The 23166-nt window shown below is 38.0% G+C and overlaps 1 protein-coding gene across 4 annotated transcripts in view; it reads left to right on the plus strand.

Moving 5' to 3' along the window:
* Window positions 1-9170: 9170 nt before the first annotated feature.
* Window positions 9171-23166, plus strand: part of USP53 (ubiquitin specific peptidase 53) — a 40801-nt gene continuing 26805 nt past the window's right edge. For 2 of the 4 annotated variants that reach the window (XM_074823569.1, XM_074823572.1), the window contains exons 1-3: window positions 9171-9252; window positions 18750-19455; window positions 21776-21868. In XM_074823569.1, the coding sequence (XP_074679670.1) occupies window positions 19312-19455; window positions 21776-21868 (237 nt within the window). In that variant the 5' untranslated portion in view covers window positions 9171-9252; window positions 18750-19311. Of the gene's footprint in view, window positions 9253-9500; window positions 9618-9863; window positions 9880-18749; window positions 19456-21775; window positions 21869-23166 lie in introns of those variants that run through there. The other 2 variants (XM_074823570.1, XM_074823571.1) reach the window with 2 other exon arrangements.

Below are 23166 nucleotides of genomic sequence, written 5' to 3' on the forward strand. Positions count from 1 at the left end.
CTTTAAACAGTAGTTACTGTAGTCATTACACTCAAGATTACTGAAAGATGACTGGGCAAGATAACTGCAAATGATTAAAAACAAACATCTGAGGCATGACAGGCTCTTCCTAGGGTGACCTACTCTACATCAAGAAGCCAAGTAAGGCTTAATTCTGGCAGCTGAATTCTAGAAATATGTCATTTCTCAAGTTCTTAATGAGAACATTTTGACTATTTGCTGGCAAGGAAAAAAATAAGAACATGCTGTTCAAATAGTAAGGAGAAGAGCAAGCTGACCAGTTACAGCAAGCACCACTGAACCAAAATGGAATGCTTATTTTCTAGCAGGGTTTTGCAGTGATACAAATACACTTCATTAAGGTATCATTGCTGAAAAGAAAGCGATACTACACACAGTTCAAAATAAAACCAAAAAAGTCTCCATATATTTAATGATGCTACTTTATCATTCATTCAGCTATGGCCTATAAAATAGCACAGAGAATGAAAAATGTGGAAATCGGAAGCACTAGTGGGAAGGACGTGGTAAAGCAGACCTGCAGCTCTACAGTTCCATGACCTGAAGACAGGAGGCATTTGCCCCAAGTCTGCTGTCTTTCTCTTCTAAAAGGCCAGAAAAACCACTAACAGCACTGTGTCTGGCATGTCACTCGTATCTGCCACTTGCTGCACAGTGGAGAAATCTAACAAACCTCTCTACCACCTGTAGCAGTCTGGTTTAACCTATGGTTGCTTTGAGCTAGGATAGATGAGACAGTTCAGACCCAAGTGTGCTCCAACTACAGCTTAATGAAACACAGGACAAAACAAGTTTCATTCTACAACGTGTCCCTTGAACATTGTATTTTCTCTTAGCAATGTTTAGAGGCTTGGACAGTTAAAAACATATCCTCTAATTTCCAATCTAAATTTATTCATACCAAGCTTAGAGTAATTTCTTAACAAAACTTTTTTTTTTTTTTAAATTAAAACAAGCTTCTTTTCCTGTCACATTTGCTTCAACTAGTATATTCAAAGATTGTAAGGTTTTTTATGCTTCACTTGTCTAAACTAAACATCCAAGTTCTTTTAGTCTCTTGTCCACTCTTCTCTTTCAGTAGGGTTTTTTTTTTTAAACAACTCTTCTAAGTCCAATTTCTTGCATGTGGATTTCCTGATTTGTTCTCAGTTTTAGAGATAAAGTTTCACCAGCCACATGTTCCACACATGGCATTAGTACTTCCTTATCTGTACAAGAAATCTAGGGCTGAATTTTCTTAGGACTGAATTTACATTTTCCACAATAACATCAAATCAGTGGCTCACAGCCACCCTTTCCTTGGCTTATACACGCAGTTCTTTAAAATTCTCTCATTTTCCATTCAACAAACTCTGAGCTTATATCAGAGAGCCTTTCCTATTAGTCCCTAAGCACATGACCTTGTACTTTATATTATTCTATTTTATCCCATTTTATTTCTCTACTCCTCAAGGTCATCCAATTATTCCAGTACAACATCACCCTGCAGGGACTGTTTAACAACTGCAATGTCAACAAATTTCATTAGTGACTTCTGTTTTTTTTGCCAATATCACTAATGAAAATATTAAACAGTATCAGTAGTTTCAGTATCAATTTTTGGACAGAGCTCTAACAACTTCCCCCTAACATTAGCGTAACATATTGCCACCTTTTCCTCTGAGGTCTTTCTTTGCCTGTCTGGCAATTAATTTACTAGTTTGCCTCTTCCTCAATTTTGTTTGTCTAGCAAAGCAGTCACTGTATCACAGAAAGAAAGTAGACAAGTCTGACATGATCTGCCTATGGAAAAAAGATGTTTTATCCTATTTACTTCCATGTCCTTATTTTCTTTTTCCTCCTCCTTCAGTATTTGTTGGGGTTTTTTTAAATCTGTACGATGCAAATCTAAAAAGTGCCTGTCCTCTACAAAAAGCAAATCTGCCTTAGTGTCCATATCCTGTCCATGTTGCAGAACACTACTCAATTAAGATGAGCCTCACCAAGAAAATCTTCACTATTGACTCCAGGAACAAGTGGTTCCTATTCCTCCTTTGCTTGTCCAGAAAACTAATAGTGACATGCTTTTACAACAGAATCAATAACCAGGAACCAAAAGGAAAGTTTTTACTAAAGGTTAGAACAGATCTGGCTTTAAATTTATCTGACAACTTTAAAAAAAAAAAAAATTTCCACAGATTTCTCTACATTTTAAGTAGAGCATAGTACAAGGGTATTTGAACTAGCTAGTCTGGAAATAGAAAAAAGTATGCATGTCTCAACATGGTAATATCTACAAAGTCATCATGTTCTCTGAATACTGGGATTTACATTTTGTACAGAATAAAGTCATATATATTAAATTTACACCTGCAAAGTAATTTACTAGTTTGCAAATAAAATCCAGCTGCTTCTGTGCATAGAAGTGGGGCTAAACATTTTTATATTACACTATAGACTATATTCTGGGAGCTCTAAAAACTTCAAAAAGGATTGAAAAAAAAATGAGCTAAATCCTAAAACACACTGAGTACTGAGTATGCCTAACAAACCAACTGCTTTTTTTTTTTTATTTATTCAACCTATTCTATAGCACAATCCTGTTAACTTTTGCTTAGGTACAGACTGAGGTGTGGACTCAATTTATATATTTTAAATCAAATAATGTTCAGTTTCTCATAGAAGACAAAATCAGTTTTTTAAATACTTGTTAGCATTTCTGCAGTCTACCATCTGAGGTATTTAATGTATTTGCACTTTTAATGAGACAGTGTATATATTATGCAATATTAATCACTGTATTACTTCTAATTTTGTATTTACTGAATACTGCTCTTCTGTCTTCATTTTACTTCATGTTGGGTTTCACCCTAAAAGCTCAATTTAGCCACAGAAATTGTCTATGTGAAGCCACGTAATGATCTTTGTAAGGGAACCTCTCTCTCATCCTTTTCTTTTTCTGTTGCAGACATCCATTCTTGTCGGTGTATATCCTAAGAGAAAGCAATAAACCAGAACAGCAAATTTGAAAGGATTGTGCAAGACTGATGCAACACAAAGAAAGATCATCATCATTAAAACTTTTATGTTTTCAAGAGCACCCAAATGAGGACACAGTTTCAAAAAAGTGCCTGATATATACAGCATACATAGAATTTTCTCATACTTCCTACTGTTCCAGGAACTAACTTTAAAAACAGAACAGAAATAGGAAAGGATTTCAGTTGCATTGTTGTTCCACAGAAGTAGATTACTGGACTGGAAACTGGATTATCCAAGAGGAAAAACATTCATTTACAAGATTTACACAACCCCCACCCTTTCCCTCAAAGAATGAACACAATCATGCACACAGAGATCTTGTTCCAGGCCCATTATCATCAAAAAGTCTGGAGAAGAATGAAAACCAATGTTTCTTTTTCTCAGGGTGAAATTCTAGACGACTTCAATGAAATTGCTTTTGCCACCCCACTGAACATTTTAGCACTTGAAAAACTACTGGGAAAAAAAAAAATTATAGTCAGGATAATGTACAATGAATAAGAGCAAAATATATTGTGTTTATTCCTGCACCTAAAGGAAGAAAACTTAAAAAATGGTGGTTATGCTCTATCAAAGTGTGTCTACAGCTAGTTGAGAGGAGGAGGGAGGAGAAGATACTTGAACAGAAATAATAAGTTTAGAATGTCAGCCCATGAGAGCATGCAGCAGGCTCCTCCCTGTCAGTCTGTAATGCCCCTTTATTTAAACTCTCTTGTGGTCTCCTGTGTTCTGTATTACTTTTTTTTAACCTAGCTAAAATAAACCCACACTTCTTAACACTCTCATTGCTTCTGAAGCTTAACTTAGAGCTTTTAAATTGAAAAAAACAGTGATGTTTTTTCAGACATGATCAGTTTTCCTTTCATTCATGACTTAAGTCCTCAATTACTTTTTCCTTCCTTCTCCTCTTCTTACTGCTGATACTAACCCCCTTGTTTCATTTTTTCATTCTTTACTATTTTTCACCTTTACTTTTGTCATTGCTATTCCCTATCCTCCTCCTAAATTGTATTTCTCCTCATTCTGTTCTCAACTCTCTGTTTTGCTCTTGCTTACCCCTTTCTCATAGACCCAGTATGCATGAAGCAGGCCTGCAGCATGTCCAAAGGCACTAGCACAGGCAGAAAGGCTACGAAGAGCAAAATACCTGCTAAACACAGTGCTCCAGATAGGATGAAAAAGGAGTGGGAAACTAACTGACTGAACAGGTCTACTTGAATGAGTCTTTAAAGAAATGCTCCACTAGCCTATTTTGAAGAAGAAAATGGATGTGGATGTGCGTATAAATTTTAGACTCTGTACAGGATGTGGGCATGAGAGCAATCAGATGACTAAGCTTCATGTGACTGCTTGCTACAAGGCTACATGAGGAAAGCTTTGCTAGAGTATGTTTAAAAGGAAAGGTTGTGGGTATAGGTACTCATGGTAGGGGAGACTTGAGGACTGGAATACAGTTAGGTAAAGTTACCCATGAAATAATGTGCCCTCACTTAGCTTACTGCAAGCTGAAGAGGTATTTTTTACTTGTTCTGCTCTTATTTTGGATCTTTTTGTGATACAACCTAGAGAACTTGGACTAAAATGTTGTTAGGGCTTCATTTCAGCCTGCTTAGCAAATGCATACAATTATTATTTTATGTTGCAAATAATAAAAATACTATTTACTTTTTCTCTGTTTCGTTTACTCCTTTACGGCTCTCCTTCCTATCAATCTGTTCTCCTTATTCTGGGTAACTCTTGCAGTATTATGAAGAGCACTGAGCTAACCACTCAGTGAAAAACCACTGCTCCTGAAGACAAGTAACTGAGTGAAAGATTTTCTTCTCTCAGAGAAGAAAAGTTTAAATATATGATCCGACGATAGCCCAAAGGCTTAGAGAATATGGAAGATCATGTACTCTTAAGTAGTTTAGCAATACAGCATCTTAAGTAACCCTTATCTTACTTAATCAAACTTTATCCTGCTACTGTCTATGCTGAATAGGGCCCAGTTTTCCTGATAGCTTTCAAATTGCAGGTTCTTCTAGAAGAATTATTTTCTTCATTCTTTTTCTTCTGAGAAGAGTACACAGCCTCAGACACTCTCTTAAGAGCTCCGTAATTACTTCACAAAAACATGATGGCAGTTCCCAGCCACTGGAATGAAACATACTTTTCAATTATAGTGGGAATGTCTGTAAGTGTCTTAAAAGTCAATGATAAATGGTACTTGATCACCTAACATTCTTTATGCTAGGCCAGTAAAACAGGCAGTATAAGGTGTAGTGCTGAATTGCATTCAGTGAAAATACTTTAAAAAAAGGTTTAACTAATAAACCACACCTTAAATTCTGTATTAGCTTGTGGAGTCTTCTGCCTCAGACCGTACACATAATTTGCTAATTTATTTTTTGCAAAATCCCCCACTAAGTGCAGACACAGTTCCTGTTAAGTATACAAAGTTGATTTCACATGATGATCAGCTCATAAGGAGGAAGATCAGTGCAGAAGAGTAACAATGACAAAATCAATTAGCTACTCAATAAAACATTACTTAACTGATTTTTTAAAACCCACAAAATTAGTCTTCTACCCCTCCAATCAGAGAAGATATGGAGCAGACATAATTTCTTTATGAATCATTTGAACATGAAGAAGATGGTAACTATTTGAAAAGGTTGTTGTAAACATGTTCCAAGTGTTATGAAGAAATATGAAAGAAAATAGAGAACAACTGTTCCAGTACAGCTACAGGTATGAAAATGGTCATAGAAAAACTGTATACAAAACACATGATACAATGAAATTATTTCAGAGGAAGGAATCAGAATTTATTTACAGATCAGCCAGTGGCAACAACAGATAGATGAAACTGGAACAGAAGAGTTCTAACACAAAAGTAAATCCTTTTGTGTGCAGCTGTGAAACACAGATTTGCAGCTCATTCATCAATAAAAATGATGTATGATCCCTGCAGCTTTGAGAAAAAATATTTAATGTAATTACTTTTAAACTTTTTGATGTCTCCTATGTTAAGATTTTTCTTTTGGTACATAACTTCCCGTAAATGTGTTTCAACCTGGATTGGATATGTGCAAACCCCCAACACCCTGGATATGCTTAAGGATCTGGACATGGTCCACCTCCATTCTCTTCCAGCTCTGTGTTTCATGCCACACCCTGACCCCCCCGACCCCCATCAACCACTCTGCCACACTGTTCTTTCTTCCTTTTGAAAATCTCAGTGGTGGCCTGTTAGCCTGGAGCCAAGCTGAATGGTTGGATTACAGAGCAGAACTGTAAAAACCTATTTTACTTTACTCTGGATCCCTCTCCTCCAAGTTTAATACCATTTCAACTCTCTAGTCAACTTTCCAGTTTAACAATCTCTGTTACTAACATTACCAAACTTTACATAAACATCAGTACTAAAACCATGTAAACATTCTTCTGCATCTCTGCATCATGCATAGCACATATCCTGTACTGACAATAACTGCAACAGGAAATCATTTGCCCTTGTGGCATTGTTTTGTACTTGCACCATTTATTCTAATTTTAAAATTCTTCTTTTAGCTCATTTAGGGCTTCCTGTGCTGCACCTGTGTCATTCTCCATCTGAACTGCGTAGAAGACTTTATTAAGATTCACTGGTAGAGAATCTTAAAATATACCATAATTAAAGCTCGCAGACTACACTTACTCTGAGAAAAAAAAGAATAGACGAAACTGATGTAAATCCTAAGGGACTTCTAAAAGATTAGCAGTGAAAAACAAATCTGTGCTGAAGAAATGGCAGAGGCAAACAAGAAAGCAGAGTCCACGGAGAAGCAAAATATCAAAACGAGGTCATAATCAGAATGAGGTCATAATCCTGCTTTGGGATTCACAGATGCCTTTGCTTGACTGGCTTTGCAAAGAAGTAATGCAGGGATCAAGGACTAAACTGATACTAACCAAAATGGTAAGCAGAATGTTTTTAATAAATATACAATAACAAGATGCACTAACGCAAAACTGAATTTTTAATGGTAATGTCAACATACCGACATTTAACATGTTTTTATCTTAAAATTTCTAGCGAGAACTAGAAATTCAAATACCTATCAAGAAAGAGCTAGGAAAGAATTACACAAAAAACCTAAGAATCCTCACTGTGCCAACATACTCTATGAATCTTGGGACAATGAGAGAATCAGATATTCAATTCCCTTCAAAAATCACAAAATCTAGGAAGCTTTTCAGAAAATGAAAGGCAAACAAATATGGTATCTGTTAAAAAATTTAAAAGTATATATTGGTCAATTACTGGCCATAATGTCTGAAAGTCTCAAGAAAAAACACCTTCTACAAATCCTGAATTAAGTAATTCCAGTTTGTGAATGACTATCCAAATCACTGAAAATTGTGGCCATATAACAAAAGCCTGGAAAATTTAATGAAAATCTCCCCAAAGAATTTTTGATTTTTAAATAAAAAGTTGGCCACTTGATGAAAAATGTTGGAGTGAAACTGAGAAAATTGCCTCTGCCAGTGGGCTTCTTACACTAGCAATATAATGGAAGAAACACTACCAAAAATAATCTGACCAAAATGTACTAATTTTGTAATGAAAATGGATACAAGAACAACAAAAGTGTAGTATTTAAATATTGCAGGAAATTAATTTGATGCAGTGCCTTGTTTTCCACACAGTTCTGGAGTGAAATGTTACTGCACTCTGGATGACCTAAGAGAGATGCATGAAGGGAACTTGACAGCAAAATTATTTAATTTACTATTGCAGAAGGTGCTGTTGGAAAAATGAACATGCTTTTATACATATAAGCACTTTTCCAATCCTGAACGACCATAAAAAGGGCAACTGGAAGAGAGAGAATACAAAAAAGGTGTATTCAGCAGCATGCACCAACAGACGTTGGGTCACTTAAAATATCATTACTAATCAAGAAATGAAATGTGTTAATGAAATCTACATGTTTATCCAGGTAGATGATAATAACAGCAAAACATAGAAGACACTCAAGCAACTAGAAATATATGTATTCATCAACATATAATTCCTTTTGCAAATAACAAAAGGAAACACCCCTCCCTCGCCAAAATAATAGACCAGATAAAAATCATACGGAACACGACTTTGGGGCAATGACCATCGGGCAGGTGATACATAATGTAGAAACCTCCTGGGCAACATAGAACTCTAATGCAATGCAACTTCAAGATATATGTATTTGTTCGAGGTTTGGCATAGAAGCTGCCTTTGCTCCACCAGCCTATGCTGTTTTACGGGCATTTTAAGTAAAGCAAATGTGCATAGACAGATATCCTGAAATGAGCACTGGGAAACAATTGCTGGAAAAGCAATCGCTGCTTCGTTGATTTTAATGGGTTATCAACTCAAAACCCCAGTGGTTTGGAGTAGCTCCAAGAGAGTCTTCCTGGGCTGCAACCAGACGACTTCAAGTGCTGCTCCCAGTTACCTGAGGCGCAGCCACTGCTGCTTTTTACACTTTAGGACAACCGCACCCTCAACCAGTGATAAAAGAGGGAGGGGGCGATGGAGTTGCGGCAGCCCCTTACCTTGCCACGGCTGCCCCAGTCCTCTGCCTTCAGCAGGACACGGGGAGCCCCAACCCCGCCCGTCCCGCCGGCTGAGGCCCAGTGACGCCCGCGGGCCCTCAAGCGCCGGCCGCTGAGGGGGAGCCTTCCCGCCCACTGCACCGCCCACTGCGCATGCGCAGCCCCAGCCGCACGCCGACGGGGGCCGCCGCGCCCACCTACCGGGCTTTCTCCGGCCCGAGCGGGAGGTGGCAGCACTGTCATTGGCCTGGCTCCTCCAAGCGCTTCCCCCCGCTCCTGCTGCCCCCCTCCCTCAGCGCCTCCGCCCTCAGCAACCCCCCCTCTTCCCAGCGCCGGGCACGCTCGGCAAGATCCGGGCTACGGCCGGGGCGGCGTGAGCCTACGGACCTTCGCCTCCGCTCCCCGGTCGCCTCAGTGCGCAGGCGCGACGCGGGGCGGGGCGAGGCGGGGGAGGGAGGAGCGCGCGCGAGGCCGCCCCCGCCTCCCGACCTGGACTGGCCGGCGCGCGCGCGCCGCCCCGGAGCGCCGGACGCGGGGAGAGGAGGAGGAGGAGGGGGAGGGGGAGCAAAAGTTGCTGTGAGGGTGGGGCCGCGCCTCGAGTCGCCGCCGGGAGGGGGCGAGAGAGGAGCTGCGTGCGGGAGACGGGAGGTGAGTTGGGGGGTGCCGGCGGGGTCGTGTCCCTGGCGGGGTGGGAGGTGAGGCCCCGCTCCCGGTGTGGCGGCGGGGGAGGCAGCCCAGCCGTGGTCCTGAGCTGGGCAAGGGGGAGCGGGGTCCGCCTCCGCTCTGCCGCCGGACGGGGCGGGGTGTGTCGGGCGGCAGCGGCCGGGGGCTGGGATCTGCCGCCGCGGGGCCGTTCACCTGCTGCCGGCGCGTCTGGGGGTGACGGGGGGGCTGCGGCCGCCGCGCGCTCGGCTGCTGGGGCTGTACCACCGGGCGCGGAGCAGAGCCGGTGAGCGGCCGCCCCGACCCCAGGCGCCCCTGGCCGCTGCCCGGGGGAGCGGGCCGGCGTGGAGGTGGGTAACGCGCTGCCGGGGTTAAATCCCGCCCGAGGACGGCGTGGGTGAGGGACAGAACCCGCTGGCGCTGCTCTGTGTGAGCGGAGGGGCAGGCTGGCCGGGCGGGGGGCACGGTCGTGTGGAGACGGTGCGAGCGCCTGTGTGGGCTCCCTAAGAGCCAGAACGTAAAGTTAATGTTTAACGTGGTAGTCACATGCCCATCAGCGAGTTTTTCTGGAGTGTTTTCAAAGACTGCGTCGAACAGGAAATGCCAGTACAGGTAGTATGGAGCTGTTTGAAATTTAATCAGATTACAGTATTTGGAGGCTGTCTTATTTGCTGTATTCGTACAAATAGAGCTTCAGAGGCACGTAGGTAGATGCATGCAAATTGTCTGCTTAGCAGCTGATCTAAATTTAAGTTTATCCCTTACTTTGATTTTCCATGCAAATATTTTAAAATCAGCTTTTCAGAGGAAATGTGTCTTGTTCTCTTGACGTGTATTTTTCCCTTCTCAAAATAAGTGTGAGCTTTACATATCTCTCCTTAATGCTTTATTCTGCACATGCAAAAAAAAAAAAAAATCCCCTCTTGCTTAACTTGGAAGCTACTGCGATTATTTTAAGAGCAAAAACTTAATCGCGTGAATGGTACTCAATCACCTGATTGATGATGCAGTATTCCCTTCCCCCTCAAGGCAATAGAAATTACCTTGACTGACTTTATTATTAACTGTTCTGTTCTTGTAAAATGGAAGGGTGATTTTAGGTATCAAAGTAGTGAGAACTCATGTTATAGTCTGGATATAAATTAGCCTCATCAACTGGTATGTAATCCTTTCTTCCCCTAACAGCCTTTTGCAAAGTAAGATGGATTTACTGGCTGATTTTTTTTAAACATCAAATTACTTGTCTAAAAAGTTACTATCTGGGACCAGTGGGATGTTGACAATAAAAACACCTAAAATACGCACTTGACTTTTATATCAAAACTTGATAGTGCAGAATCTCTTTCAGTTGTACAGTGCGTGATGTACGCTACTGACAGAGTTGTTTGGGTATGAGACTCGTAGGACTTCAGGGTCGAGATGTTAACGCAATCGTGTGTTTAAGTTACATTGTTTTCCAAGATCTTGGTAGCAACACTTTGTCATTTTTCCTTGGTTAATACCTCTTGATAGAGTAAAATGGTTTAGTCACTTGAGGGACGTAGTGATGAGAATGAAACCCATTCAGAGTTCTTCAAAAATGTCCTTGTGGTTTAAAGAGAAACAAGTTGAAGTTTGTTGGGGCCAGGTTAAATGATGGGTTAAGGCTGTAACAGGGAGATGGTCTGGATCAGAATTTTAGATGTGTGGGCTGAGTGTAATGTTTGTAGATAGGTTTGTACAGATTTGTTTGTGAAGAAATACATGAAGTGTAACGGTTCGGAACATTGTTTTTTTTGTCAAGCCTGTAACATACCGGTGGTCTTAAAAGATGATGCTTATGTTACTATTAGTTGTAACTCTGTTATGTAGTTTTTCCTGGTGACTTAAGAAATCAGAAAGCTTTTTGGGAAGAAACAGAACTTGGTGTTTTGCACTTCTGTTCATGATCAAACACCTACGAAGGAAACTGAAAGACAAGGTTACACTTTGAACAGTCAGTTAATCTGGGATAAAAAGGCAAGTGTGAGAATTAGCGTTTTAAAGATACATTCTATTTTTTCGAGGCTCAAGAAAGAGTACATGGTAATCTTCAAACAAAGTACTTTCTAAAAGGAATAACGAGATGAAGAAACAAAAATGCTCTTCTCTGTAGTTACTGTGTGACAGTTCACTGTAAATGCTGGCTGATGTAATCGGTTCAGAATTTGTATTCCTTAAGACCTTTACTCGTGAGTTCCCATTGTAGCTATTTCTAAAGTTGGTTTCTAGTTGTAACAGCCCAGAGATGGTGAGCTGTGAACCTGTTGTTTTAGTTTTGATGCAAACAGGAAAGTTTTTATTGGAACAGGTTAAAGAAAAAAGTTGTATACTTATACAAAAGCCATCTGGGATAGCATCTACACTTCTGGTTCTCCCATCTTGAAAGGATACAGAGAAGTATGACGTGCAGGAGCAGTGGTTTGGCATATGAGAGACAGCTAAATGGATAAGGGCTGGAGAAGAGACAATAGAGGTCTTTAAAATAGAAAAAGACTTGGTTTAAAATCCTCACAAATCGGTTGGAAGAATTTCTAGAAGAGATAAACATCAAACACCCTTTTTGTCTCTTGGGGACCTCTGGGGTCAGTGACTGAAGGCAGAAAGAATGTGTCAGATCGATACCACTGGCAGGTATACTTGCAGATGGCCCACGAAATCAAGACTTATGGTCACTCCTGGGAATGTGATTGATTTTTTTTTTTTTTTTTTTTTTGTGTGTGTTGTCTTATAGTGTTGTTCTTGTTTCATATTATGTGTGTTGCAAGTAAGTGCTATTAATGAAGGGTTTTTTTCCTTCTGATGTTTCAAACAGTGAGAATTTGCATTCCTGTAAACATACTTCTTTGACAGCTTTTGAAGTGAATAGTGTAATTTTCAAAGACAAAGACTGGTGACTACTAAAAGCGTTAGGTGTATCTTATGGCAAATGGGATCTGTTGACATAGTTCAATACTGATAAAGGTGGAAGAGAACACGGTTTGTGCAGGGACCAAAAAAATTATGAGTCAGCCCCATTGAGGTGGATGTAAGAGTTTATTCAGTTTGAATTTCAGTCTTTTTCTGTATTTTTAAAGCAACTTGACTGTTGTTTGGGTTTGGTTTTTTTTTCTCAAATGTGGGGGAAAAATCATTGCCACCTCCAATATTGTAACAGTACAAATCATATTTTTGTTCTGTTGACAAAAATTGGCAATTTTAAGTGACAAGCTCTTGAGCTGTGGAAAACACTCAGATTCTCACAGTTGCAAGTTGTTGAATTTTTGATGGATTTCATTCTGTTGAGGAGGAGAAAGTAACCACAGTCCTAATAATGTTGGCTCACTGCAGAAAACTCTAGTGGTTTCCCATCGTAAGTTTATTCCCTTGCAATACATTTAATCACCCTTCAGAATTTTTGTTGTCTTATATCTAAATTCCTAAGTTATAACATATCTCAGTTTAGAAATTGATTTACCAGAGTTGTCAGGCCATGGGGTGGGTTGCCAGGCTCAGCACAAAGGTGTGAACTGCCAGCAGAAACAAAAAGCTGTGTTGCTTAAAAGTAACCTTAGCATTGGGCATGAGAAAGGTTTGCTATTAGTCATTTATGCAACACCCTGAGAGTAGTTGCAAAATGAAGCTGAGAAGATGTAAATAAAAATTCTTCAGCCAAATTTGAGATGTGCACAGTCAACAACTTTTGAACCTATTGGCAGGTTTCCACACAGTTTGACAGAAGGGGGGTAGAAGTCTTAAAAATGATTATGTACTTACAAAGTGCATGAAAGCAGGCAGCTGACTGTGAGAGACCTTGTAATAAGATGTGAGGAGCAGAGTTGGCATATGCCCCAACTAGTGAGAAGACTGTGTGAGAAGTCAACCGTGAGACATAAAGCTATCAGGAGCCAGGCGTTGTTAGTTCCAGTATTCACAGAACCATCTGTTTATCTCATCAGTTTTATCTAAATGGATATCAAAGATGCCTAAACCCAAATGTGCTCGTAGAAAGGTGATTTGTGGAGGTGAAATAGTAACTGCACTGATTTCTGAACTAATAAGTGATGTTACTTCTTACATTGAAAAGACTGCACCAGCTGCAGTTACTTACGTGATAGGGTATACCAACAAAACAGGTGATAACATGCATTGTTGCTGATTAGTGTATTTGTTGTTCTGAAAGTTATAAAGGCAAGTGCCAGAAATTTGTGACAGGCATATATTTTTGTCCTGTAAGGCTGCACAACTAAGGGTAGCCAGGTGCTTGACGAGTGAAGAGCAGTGACTGAAATTAGGCAAGGTGGTAGAATTTAGGCTGATAAATAGATGTTGGTTTGAGAGTTCGTAGCCCTCTTTTCATATCTTTGGTTGAGAACAGTCATCCAAAACTGATCACTTTAGTCTGAAGGGCAAGAATATTTCTTTAACTCTCAGTTGCTAAAAATCTTATGTAGCATGTCAATAACACTGTGGGGAATAACTGTTTTGCTGAAAGATTGCACTTGTTGAAGACTGTATGGTTCAATGACTTACGATCTATTCTCAGTCTCCCACACCTTTGTCAAGCCAAGAACTTATAAAGAACTGGTAAACCCCAGTGGCTAATAAATGCCACAGTGCTCTTGGCAACACTGGCTTACCACAGACATGTAAGAACAGTCTTCAGTTCCTAATTATAGTCCTACAGAGTATTGAATTTAGGTTAAGGAAGTCAGTGGTCTGAGTCCCAGTCATCTAAAAGCTTAACCAAATATTGTGGAAGGTGGAAGGAACCAAGATTGATCAGCAGCATCACTTCTCTGGTTTATGGAGTAATCTACAGTGAAGGTAGGCTTGTCAGCAGAGGAGTAATACTCTTGGGGGATGGTCCAAATCCAGAAAAATTTGCTGTGACTAAAGAGCATATGTCCTCACGAGTGTCTTCCACAATAGCTTTCTCTGAGCTTGGCTTTTTTCTTTTTTTTTTTTTTTTTTTTTTTTAAATGAAACCAAACTTTGAGATATTTGTACAATGTAAATTTCAAGCCAAGGTGCTACTATAAACTTTCCTTAGGGAGATGCTGTGATGATAAATGGGTGACAAGTTAATGCCATTGCTTACGAACCATCAGAAGGCTTGTCTACAGTGCCCCTCTTAGTAGTGAGTAAGAAGCTATGCGCCACAGTATTTGATGCAGGGTGGTAGTGGGACTTCCTACTCCAGGCTGGGACTTACTAATCACGTTGGCCAGAGAGCTGTGTGTCAAGATAGTATTGTTTCACAGCAACTATTCCTTAGGTTGACGGTGACTGTTTTTGGGGAGAAAGAGTAGTAGATAAAACAAAGGGACTAGAGTTCCCATTCGTGCAAACTTCTAGTTGAGTAGTAGAAGTATAGAGAAATCTTTAAAATGGAATACCTTTCTCATACACCCTTCTTGTTCTTTCTTAAATATTTGACACGTTTGAACTGCTGGGGGATTTGGTTTAGTTTGACATAGAGAGTTTAAAGAATGCATTTATAGAACGAGTAATTTCAGAAGGTTGCATCAAAATAATTTTTAAGTAGTCACTTCTGATCCTTCTAGTGTTGTATTTAAATTTTTAGGAAAAGGTATACTAATTTTCGGGAAAAGGTGGGTAGTTAATAGAGACCATATGAACATAATATGACAGTGCTTTGGAAAATGGCTATCTGGCCCACATGAAAACTGCACAATGAATATATTCTGCAATTTATTAGAATAAGATTGTGTGCACTTACCTGGTGTGATAGTTGAAATTGTTTGTATCCACAACTTTGTGGATGTGAAATTAAACAGCAAGCATCTTAATGTAATGTGACAGTAGCACAGAGTAATCCAGAACCATTTTTTCATTAAATTCTTGCAGTGAGTAATCATAAGTTTTCTGAAACCCAGCCCAACAGCTAAATGCTTAGTGGATGGGATGTTTGTTCTAGGGCATCACTGAAATGCAAGACAAAATGACTTTCTAGATGTTCTCAGTGAACGAATGCCCTTTGTCTTAAATTGCTCTGGAAGAACTCTTGTTTCAAAACAGCATGTGTATTTCTTAGCAGTTAAAATACAGACTAGGTAAATTCAGAGGTTCTTCCCCCCCCATATCCATGCATAAATCTGTTGTTCAGAAACACAGGGAAATTGTGCTTGAAAGTATGATAAGAAAGAAACATAAGTTGATGGAATCTCATCTAACTTTGTGACTTAATATAAGTAAGTCCCAAGGCTGAAAATGAGAACTACAGAGCTAAAATTTTTCTGGAAGTTTTATGATTTTTGTCTGTTGGCCCTAGGGGTCAGTTTCACAGTTGTGTTTGTAGTAGCTATCTTCCTTTTGCATTTAAAGAAAAGCAAATTTAAAGAACACAAATGTTTCCCAAATTTAACATGGCTTTGGGTCTATCATTACACTTTTCTTCAGATGAGAAAATAACTTACTTATGAAGCAAGGATTCAACTTTTCTGTTTTTTGGCTGGAGATGAATCCTGCCATTCATGTCTATCCTTGGATTTCTTTAAATAACCAACTGTAGTCCAACCTCACTGTTGATTATGTGAAATCTGTTTCCGAATGGAAATTTAGATACCAGAAACATGTCTTCCCAGTAACTTCTATATTTTACCATTAGCATAGTCTACCTTTCCATCTATTTCCTTCCATTATTTTGGCTGCTAAATGCTGAGCGATCTTTACAGTTTAATGCAGACAGCAGGGAACAGGCTAGCTGAATGGCCCCTGTTGGTGGGGTACCACTGTATGGGTAGTTTTGGAGATGAGAAGTGGTGTAGTGTATTCAGTAGGGAATTTATTTTAGACTGGGGAGACCCTGATGGCAAGCCTGGTGTTTCTGGGTCAGAACTCTATTGATCCTGTGCTCCTGTCTCCTCCCTCCATAATGAGGGAGGTCTCAAGCGTGCCTTGGAGAGTGGAAAGGCACTTTGCACCTCTATGGCTACCATACGCCATCTGTACTGGTCCCAAACTAGCCTCTTTCCTGTTTTTTGCCCTTCTGTGCACACAGTTTGATATTGCTGATTACTAAAAATTGTTCGTCTTAACCTCAGTTTTGTCTTCTGGGACAGCAGCAGGAGGGTGGAGAAAAGCATACGTAATTCTCCATATGGGAAATTATATAAAGTGGAATTAAGAACTCTGTATTGCCAGGAAAATGTGTGCTCAAGAAGTTTCTCTGGTATGTCAAGGAGCAAGCTGCTTTTGTGACAAAAGAGTATTAGATCAGTTTTTTACTATGGATTTAGAAATATTAAATCAGAAATTAGTAGAAAGTGTTTGATGGTTGAAAGAGATGAATGTAAGATTCTTCTGTTTTTTTAAATTTATGTTTTAAATAATAGTTATAATGTTATTTTTAGGAACTAAAAGTTACGGTTCCCTGTGATAACGGGAGACTTTGGACCAAATGATGCTTCATATTACTAAGCGTTTTTGAGGTGTGATACTGGCTTCTTGAATACATATGTATATGTATTTTTGTATATGGGTGCATATATATGTATCTGATTATATACATATTATGTATATCTATTATTAGTTTTTTCCTTGACCCTTCTATATTAACCTTTACTGTAGTGATTCAATATTTTCTATTTATATACTGTACTAAAACTTTCTAATCAATACACTTGTTAAAAATATTTTCTTTCCTTTAATTGCCCTGTATGGAACTTATCACTTCTGCATACCTGACTTCAGAGAATCTTCAATCTTTTTCTGTGTTAATCTTTATTTTACTCTTGCCATCACCTCTGTCCCTGTTTTCTTAGAGTTTGGTCCTTTGTAGAATAGCTCTTATGCTGTGAAGCACTTAACTTTTTTTTCCCCCCACATAAAAGTCAAATATTTCTTTTAATTAATTTAAGGTTCTAATAAGATGTTAAACTGATACGCGTTTCCAGTTATTCTTTACAACTTATTTTTTTTACCTTTCTGGATTTATTGAAGTGAACATAAAGAAAACAAAATTACCATACTATAGTCTGTCAAGGTCAGCTTCCGGTTAGATTTGAGATTCCTTGATCAGTGCTGTCACAAATCACACTTACAATTTCCAGTATTAATAAATCAAATTACTTACGGGTGAGATACAGTAACATCAGTAAACAAACAAAACCCATCTAATTATGCATAGGGCAACAGGAACTTTTGGTTAGGTTCCAGTTATTGATATTTTTTTTTGATAATACAAGCAAGTACCAATGTTTCTTTTAAATAAAGGGGAATGGTTTTAGGGGTGCAAGTCTTTCTGCAGGTATTTTTGAAAGTCATGTGATGTGTTTCTGTGGTATCCCAGATGTACAATATTTGAGAGGTGTAGAACTGTTTGACGTGAATGTGTTGTTGGTTGTTCTGAGCTGGGGAAAATTATCTTCCAATTTATACAGTATTCCAGCTACAAAATTTATTTGTGTTTTTTAATGCTGCTCACCAATCTTGAAAGGCTTGCACAGTGGAAAAAAACTGTAGTGAGAAGGCTGCAAGCTTTGAAGTATGCTGATAGGACTTTAGTATCTCACATGCTTGTAAAATCAAAGGTGATTATCTTGGTTGTAATGTGAGGCCCAAATTTCACCTGTGTGGTGGTGGTTTTTTTTTTTCCCTTTCCCAAATATGCAGTCTTAATTGCTTTGGTTTATTTAAATTTATTCTGTTATGTGCCATTACTTCAAATGTTTATGTGGATGATGTAGTAATGCCAAACTGATTGAATAATCCATTGTTGTGAGATGCATCACTGCATGGGCTTTACGTGTGCCTGTGGCAGTGTTCTGGATGATGAGTCATTTAACCTTAAATATGTACCTTCAACAATGAGGGAAACAACTCTTATTGTTGGAATCTGAAAATCTTGGAATCAGTTATTGGGGCAGCTACCAGAATGTTGTTGCTCAGCTATTAGCTGTGTTTTTCTGGATGCTTTAAGAATACAACTAGGTTAATGATGTATTTATGTTGTGTTTACTAAGTAGTACAAATTTTTGAAAGATGAGTAAGTACTAGCTGAGAATCCATCTATATCATTTTAGTAATCTTAAAGACCTAGAAATACGTATCTGTTCCTGTGATTTGCTGGGATACTGAAATCGAAACCACCTTAGGCTTTCAAGTGTTGAATAAAAATACTTCTTGGTAATCTTTTTATTAGACTCTGAGATTCAAAGTTAGAATAGCTCCGGTGGTTATATGGTCATTTCATAACCTGTTGCATATTGTTAGAAAAACCTTTACAGTAATTTTATTGTGATCTTTAGAGGTGTGTAATAAGTTAGAAGATTATGACGGATAAAATAATTTTTCTGTCTTAAAAGAACTGTTAGGTGGCAATTGTTTCTCTTCCTCTTCCCTGATTGTTGTATCTGCCTTTAGATTAAGAGGTTCTTTTGGCCATGATCTCTTTTCTGATTTAGGTTTTTAACATTTTGGAAAATTCTATTTTTATATTTTCTGGTTTTTTCCTATTTCAGATTCACTGCAAAGAGAATGAAATAAACATGGCATCTTCTAAACTGGAATATATTTTGTGGGTCACAGTTAAAAGTAAAAAGAAGATGGAACGAAATGAGCGAACAGGAGTGTAACACCTGTCAAGAACCTTCCATTTTTGTGATATATATATATATATATATATATATATAAACTTGCCATATAATACAGCTAATGATTTATAGTAATACTTTATTGATATCCGTGAAAGGACAAGTCAGTTACTGTGCAACTTGCTTAATAAGAACTTTTATTCTAATAACTTTTAACATGTTTTAACGTTAACTGAACACCTTATTTTCTTTTTAAAGTCTGCGAGTTAAACACTTTATATAGCTGTATTTTTACTGAGAGACTGATCCTGATAGATGGCTGACAGCTGCTCGTGGAAAATGGACTTAAACCCATGAATGGTTACCGTTGCACAGTGTTGAATGGAATGCCATGACTTTTAGAGCAGTTCTCTTAGGACCTTCTTTGCCTTGCACCCATCATATCCTTAAATATTTAAGCATAAATACTGCAATTACAGTCTAAAAAATAATGGCATGGGTGAAATTCTTGAGAAAACCTGGGGGTAACCTTGGAAAAGTTTATCAGCCTGGAAGTATACTATCCCTGGCCCCTACAAAAGGCTTATTAAATGAGCCGGGACAAAACAGCTGCTTTCTTAATAGTGCTGTTCAGGTAAGAAAAAACTCGATTTTTTTTTAACAGTTCTGGTTTTGTAGCAGCTTAGATGGTCATAGTAGGGAATGTGTTCTCTTGGCAATGCTTTTTACCATTTGTATTGCAGTATGTGAATTCTACAGAAAAATACAGCACATTTTACAATGGTGTTAAATTGAGTTCTCAGTTAAACTTCTTAATGTTTTAAAGTAAGACAGAACAGCATGTCTGAATTGATTGAGAGTATTAAATATTTAATTTTGCAAAAAATGACAGCATGTTACTTTGCATACATTAAGAATATAAGAAAAAATTTCCTTTTGTATTTGGAAACTTACGATTCATAACTCTAAAATTTGCTGTTTGAATTTTGAAACTAATTTTTCTGCCAAACATAGCAGTTTTATTACTTGGCAAAATTTGAGACACTTTTTAATGTGAGGCAACCAGTACTACTACTTGTATTGAATAGGACACTATTTCTATTGAAATACCATTTTCTCAGGATTAGCACTTGAGTCTGTGGTACTGGGGCATGTCAGAAGATGCACGTATAGTTGAAAGCTTTGATTCTAATCTTAGGAAAGATTTGTGGAATTAGAGTATGAGATGTACTTGATACCAAAGAAAAATCACTTGGATTTCTTTTTACTGTTCATATGCATACATATTACCGACCAACTTCCTGCATGTGTTTACCTATACGCTGTTCTGTTTTTACATGAGCTGTAATTGGAAAAATGTTGGCTCTTCAGATCTCGTGAGTGTAGTTTAATAGTGCAGTGACATTAGCATGATAAAAAAATTGAGCTTTTACAGGCCTACTTATTACAGGGTAAATGAGGATCTACTTAATTCTGTGACAGAGCAGTGCTAGCCTTTTCACATTGTCTGCAAGTCAGAACACCAGACACGGTTTAGTTTATACTATAGTCTTTTTAAGTCTAGAAATTATCAACAACAACAGATTTCTAGGCTGTGCAAATGAAGATCAGAACAATATAGTTTTTGTAACGCTTAAATTTTGGATCTGATCATTTTCAAATTGTACAGAATTATTTGTCAAGTGCCAGAGGGCTTAATAGATGCATAGACTTCCTAAAAAAACCTGTAAGTCTTAAAAAGGGTATGGATTTAAACATAGGAGATATGGCAGATAGATCTACGTGGTGTGTATGTGTATGGTATCTAAATGTGTTTAAAAATGTACAATAGATTTAGTAGAATGAGTTTGCTGTTTTTCATTCAATGGAAACAGCATGACCTATGTTTTCTTGCAGTTTTGCTACTTTCCCGTAGGGTACCCTAAAATTAAACCCTAAGTCATTTTTAGTTACAGTTTCAGACAATCCTACTACTTCACAACCTACTGCTGTTTATCAAACAGTGGCTGATAATTAGTGACTGCCCTTTTACAAGGAGGAATGTGTTCCTTTCTTTTTTGTTCTTTTAACCTCTGTTCAACCTTCAGAAAGGAGGTTTGGACATTCATTTTCAAATGCATCCTAATTCGTTTTAGCTTTTATAGTTATAGATAGGATTTTGTTTTCTGGATTTGCAGCTGTTGTGTTACTGTGCCTTTTGAACTCATTTTGGGGTTTTTTATTTTTTTAATGAGCAACTTTCTGAACGACTGCATTGATTGTGTACCTGAGACATTAGATACTGAAAGCAGTGTAGTGTAGCCAAGCTGACATTACCTTTATATAGAGTAGTTGCACAAATAAAAGGTAGAAACATACCTAATTAAGCACCAGGATTATTTTGATCTATGGAAAACCAGATGTATTTCAGCAATCATTTTTGTAAGAGACCATAAGACTGTAGTACAGTCTTAACCCAAAATGCTTGCATTTTACCTAGCAATTCAGTTTCCATGTTTCCATCTTTTTTTGGTATGTTGTTTTTTTATTTGAAAGAAGAAAGCACAGAGCGAGGGAGAGGGAAAGAAAAAGAGAAATTAAGTAAACCCTATAGCCACCTTCCTCTTATGTGAAGCCATAAGGAGACTATTACAATCTTTGTACATAGTTTAGCTTGCTGCTTGTTTCCGTGAGAGTTCTTCATCTCTCTTTCCTCACAAACTACATTGTTTGCTATTGTTTCAAAAACTTTAAAAAGGAGATCTAAATTTTGAGTGTTGAATGCGAACATTCCACTTCCACCTCCACAATTTACCAAACTAATGGAAAAGGACTGTAATTATTGTAGCAATGTCGGTGCCCCAGTTGTACGTGTTATGTGAGGTTAAAAAAAGAAAATCTACTATATGTTGCTGTATTAAACATAGAACCTTCAGAACTCATTACTTACTCTCTGTGAAACTTTATTTTTATAGGTATTATGGCAACTTGACATATTTCGACGAAGTTTAAGAGGTTTAACTGGACATGTGTGTCAGGGAGATGCGTGCATATTTTGTGCTTTAAAGGTAAATAATTTTTGAAGAATCTTCTTTCAAAATGAGGGGAAAAATAATTTGACTATTTTTTACTAATTTATATCCCTATCAGACATAGTCTGGGTGACTCTAAGTCATTCGTGTGTAAAAAAAGCAATTTAGATTTAAGGACATTTGTAACAGATGTTTGTAACAGATATTTTCTTGTGTTAAAAGAAGACGTTTTACAGTATACAAACTTTACAGTACTTAAACATAAAACTTTATTAAAAGACAGTATAACTAATTTGAAAATTTCTAGCTAGCCTCTCACAGATTATTTTTCTTTGATTTGCATGCATATGCTTTTGTTCTTTCCTGTAGTGTTTGAATACAGTTATTTTACAATAGCTATGTTACTGTCTGATAAGGTCTCAAGATTATTTTTTACTTGGTAGTTGATGGTAATGGTGCAGAACTTAATTGTTCAGTTTGTAAATAATGAAAGGCAAGTAGTGGTACTGGAAAACTAATGGAAGTTGGTAACTTTTGAGTATTTGAAGGTAAATCAGATCTGCATATCTTAACTAGCGCATAAAACTTGCGCTTCGAACAGTTTTGTAACTCATCTGAAGTCTGTAAACAAATGTCAAATTCTGTTAGGTTCTTACTGTTTCTGCTGGACTGGTATTTGGCTGCCTGCAGTTACTAGGGAAATAGCTGTAAGCATGGTATCTCTGTTTCGTTGGGATAAAAATTCCAATCAAAAAATGTATAGGGGTGTCTTTTTTAGTAGTGTACACCTTCTACTCTTACTGCAATTTGATAGTAAAGACATTTTTGGGATTCTAATACAGGACTGTAGAATGTATAGTCTAATATGGTAGTACATACAGTGATATAGAGAACTGGGAATCACTCATCTGGAGGCAGCTGAAAGGGACAACGCTATTTGAAAATGTAGTTCATTGAGGGAGTGGGTTTTGATCCTAAATTGTAGGCAAGGATAAGCCAAGTATTTTAGAGTTTATTCTCGGAGAGTTTCACAGACCAAACCTTGTTATTGAATAAGTGTTTTAGGCAAGAACTGTTTGCAGTGACATTTATTTAATCTTTCAGGAGGTGTATAATGTATGTGCCATGTAGTTTTTTCAGCTATTCTTAGTGTTTATCAGGCTTGCAGTATAGTACAGCTGGTTTTGAATGTGTCCCTGTCTTTTTCCAAACATAGGGTGTTTTGTTTTTTGTTTTTTTTTTTTTTTCTAAAAGGTGCCATTTTATTTCTTTGGTTAAAATGGCTAATTTTAAAAAGCCAACAAGTTGAAGTAGGTTGAGACTACACATATTCA

The sequence above is a fragment of the Strix aluco genome, chromosome 4 (assembly GCF_031877795.1).
Source record: "Strix aluco isolate bStrAlu1 chromosome 4, bStrAlu1.hap1, whole genome shotgun sequence".
Taxonomy (NCBI): Eukaryota; Metazoa; Chordata; class Aves; order Strigiformes; family Strigidae; genus Strix; species Strix aluco.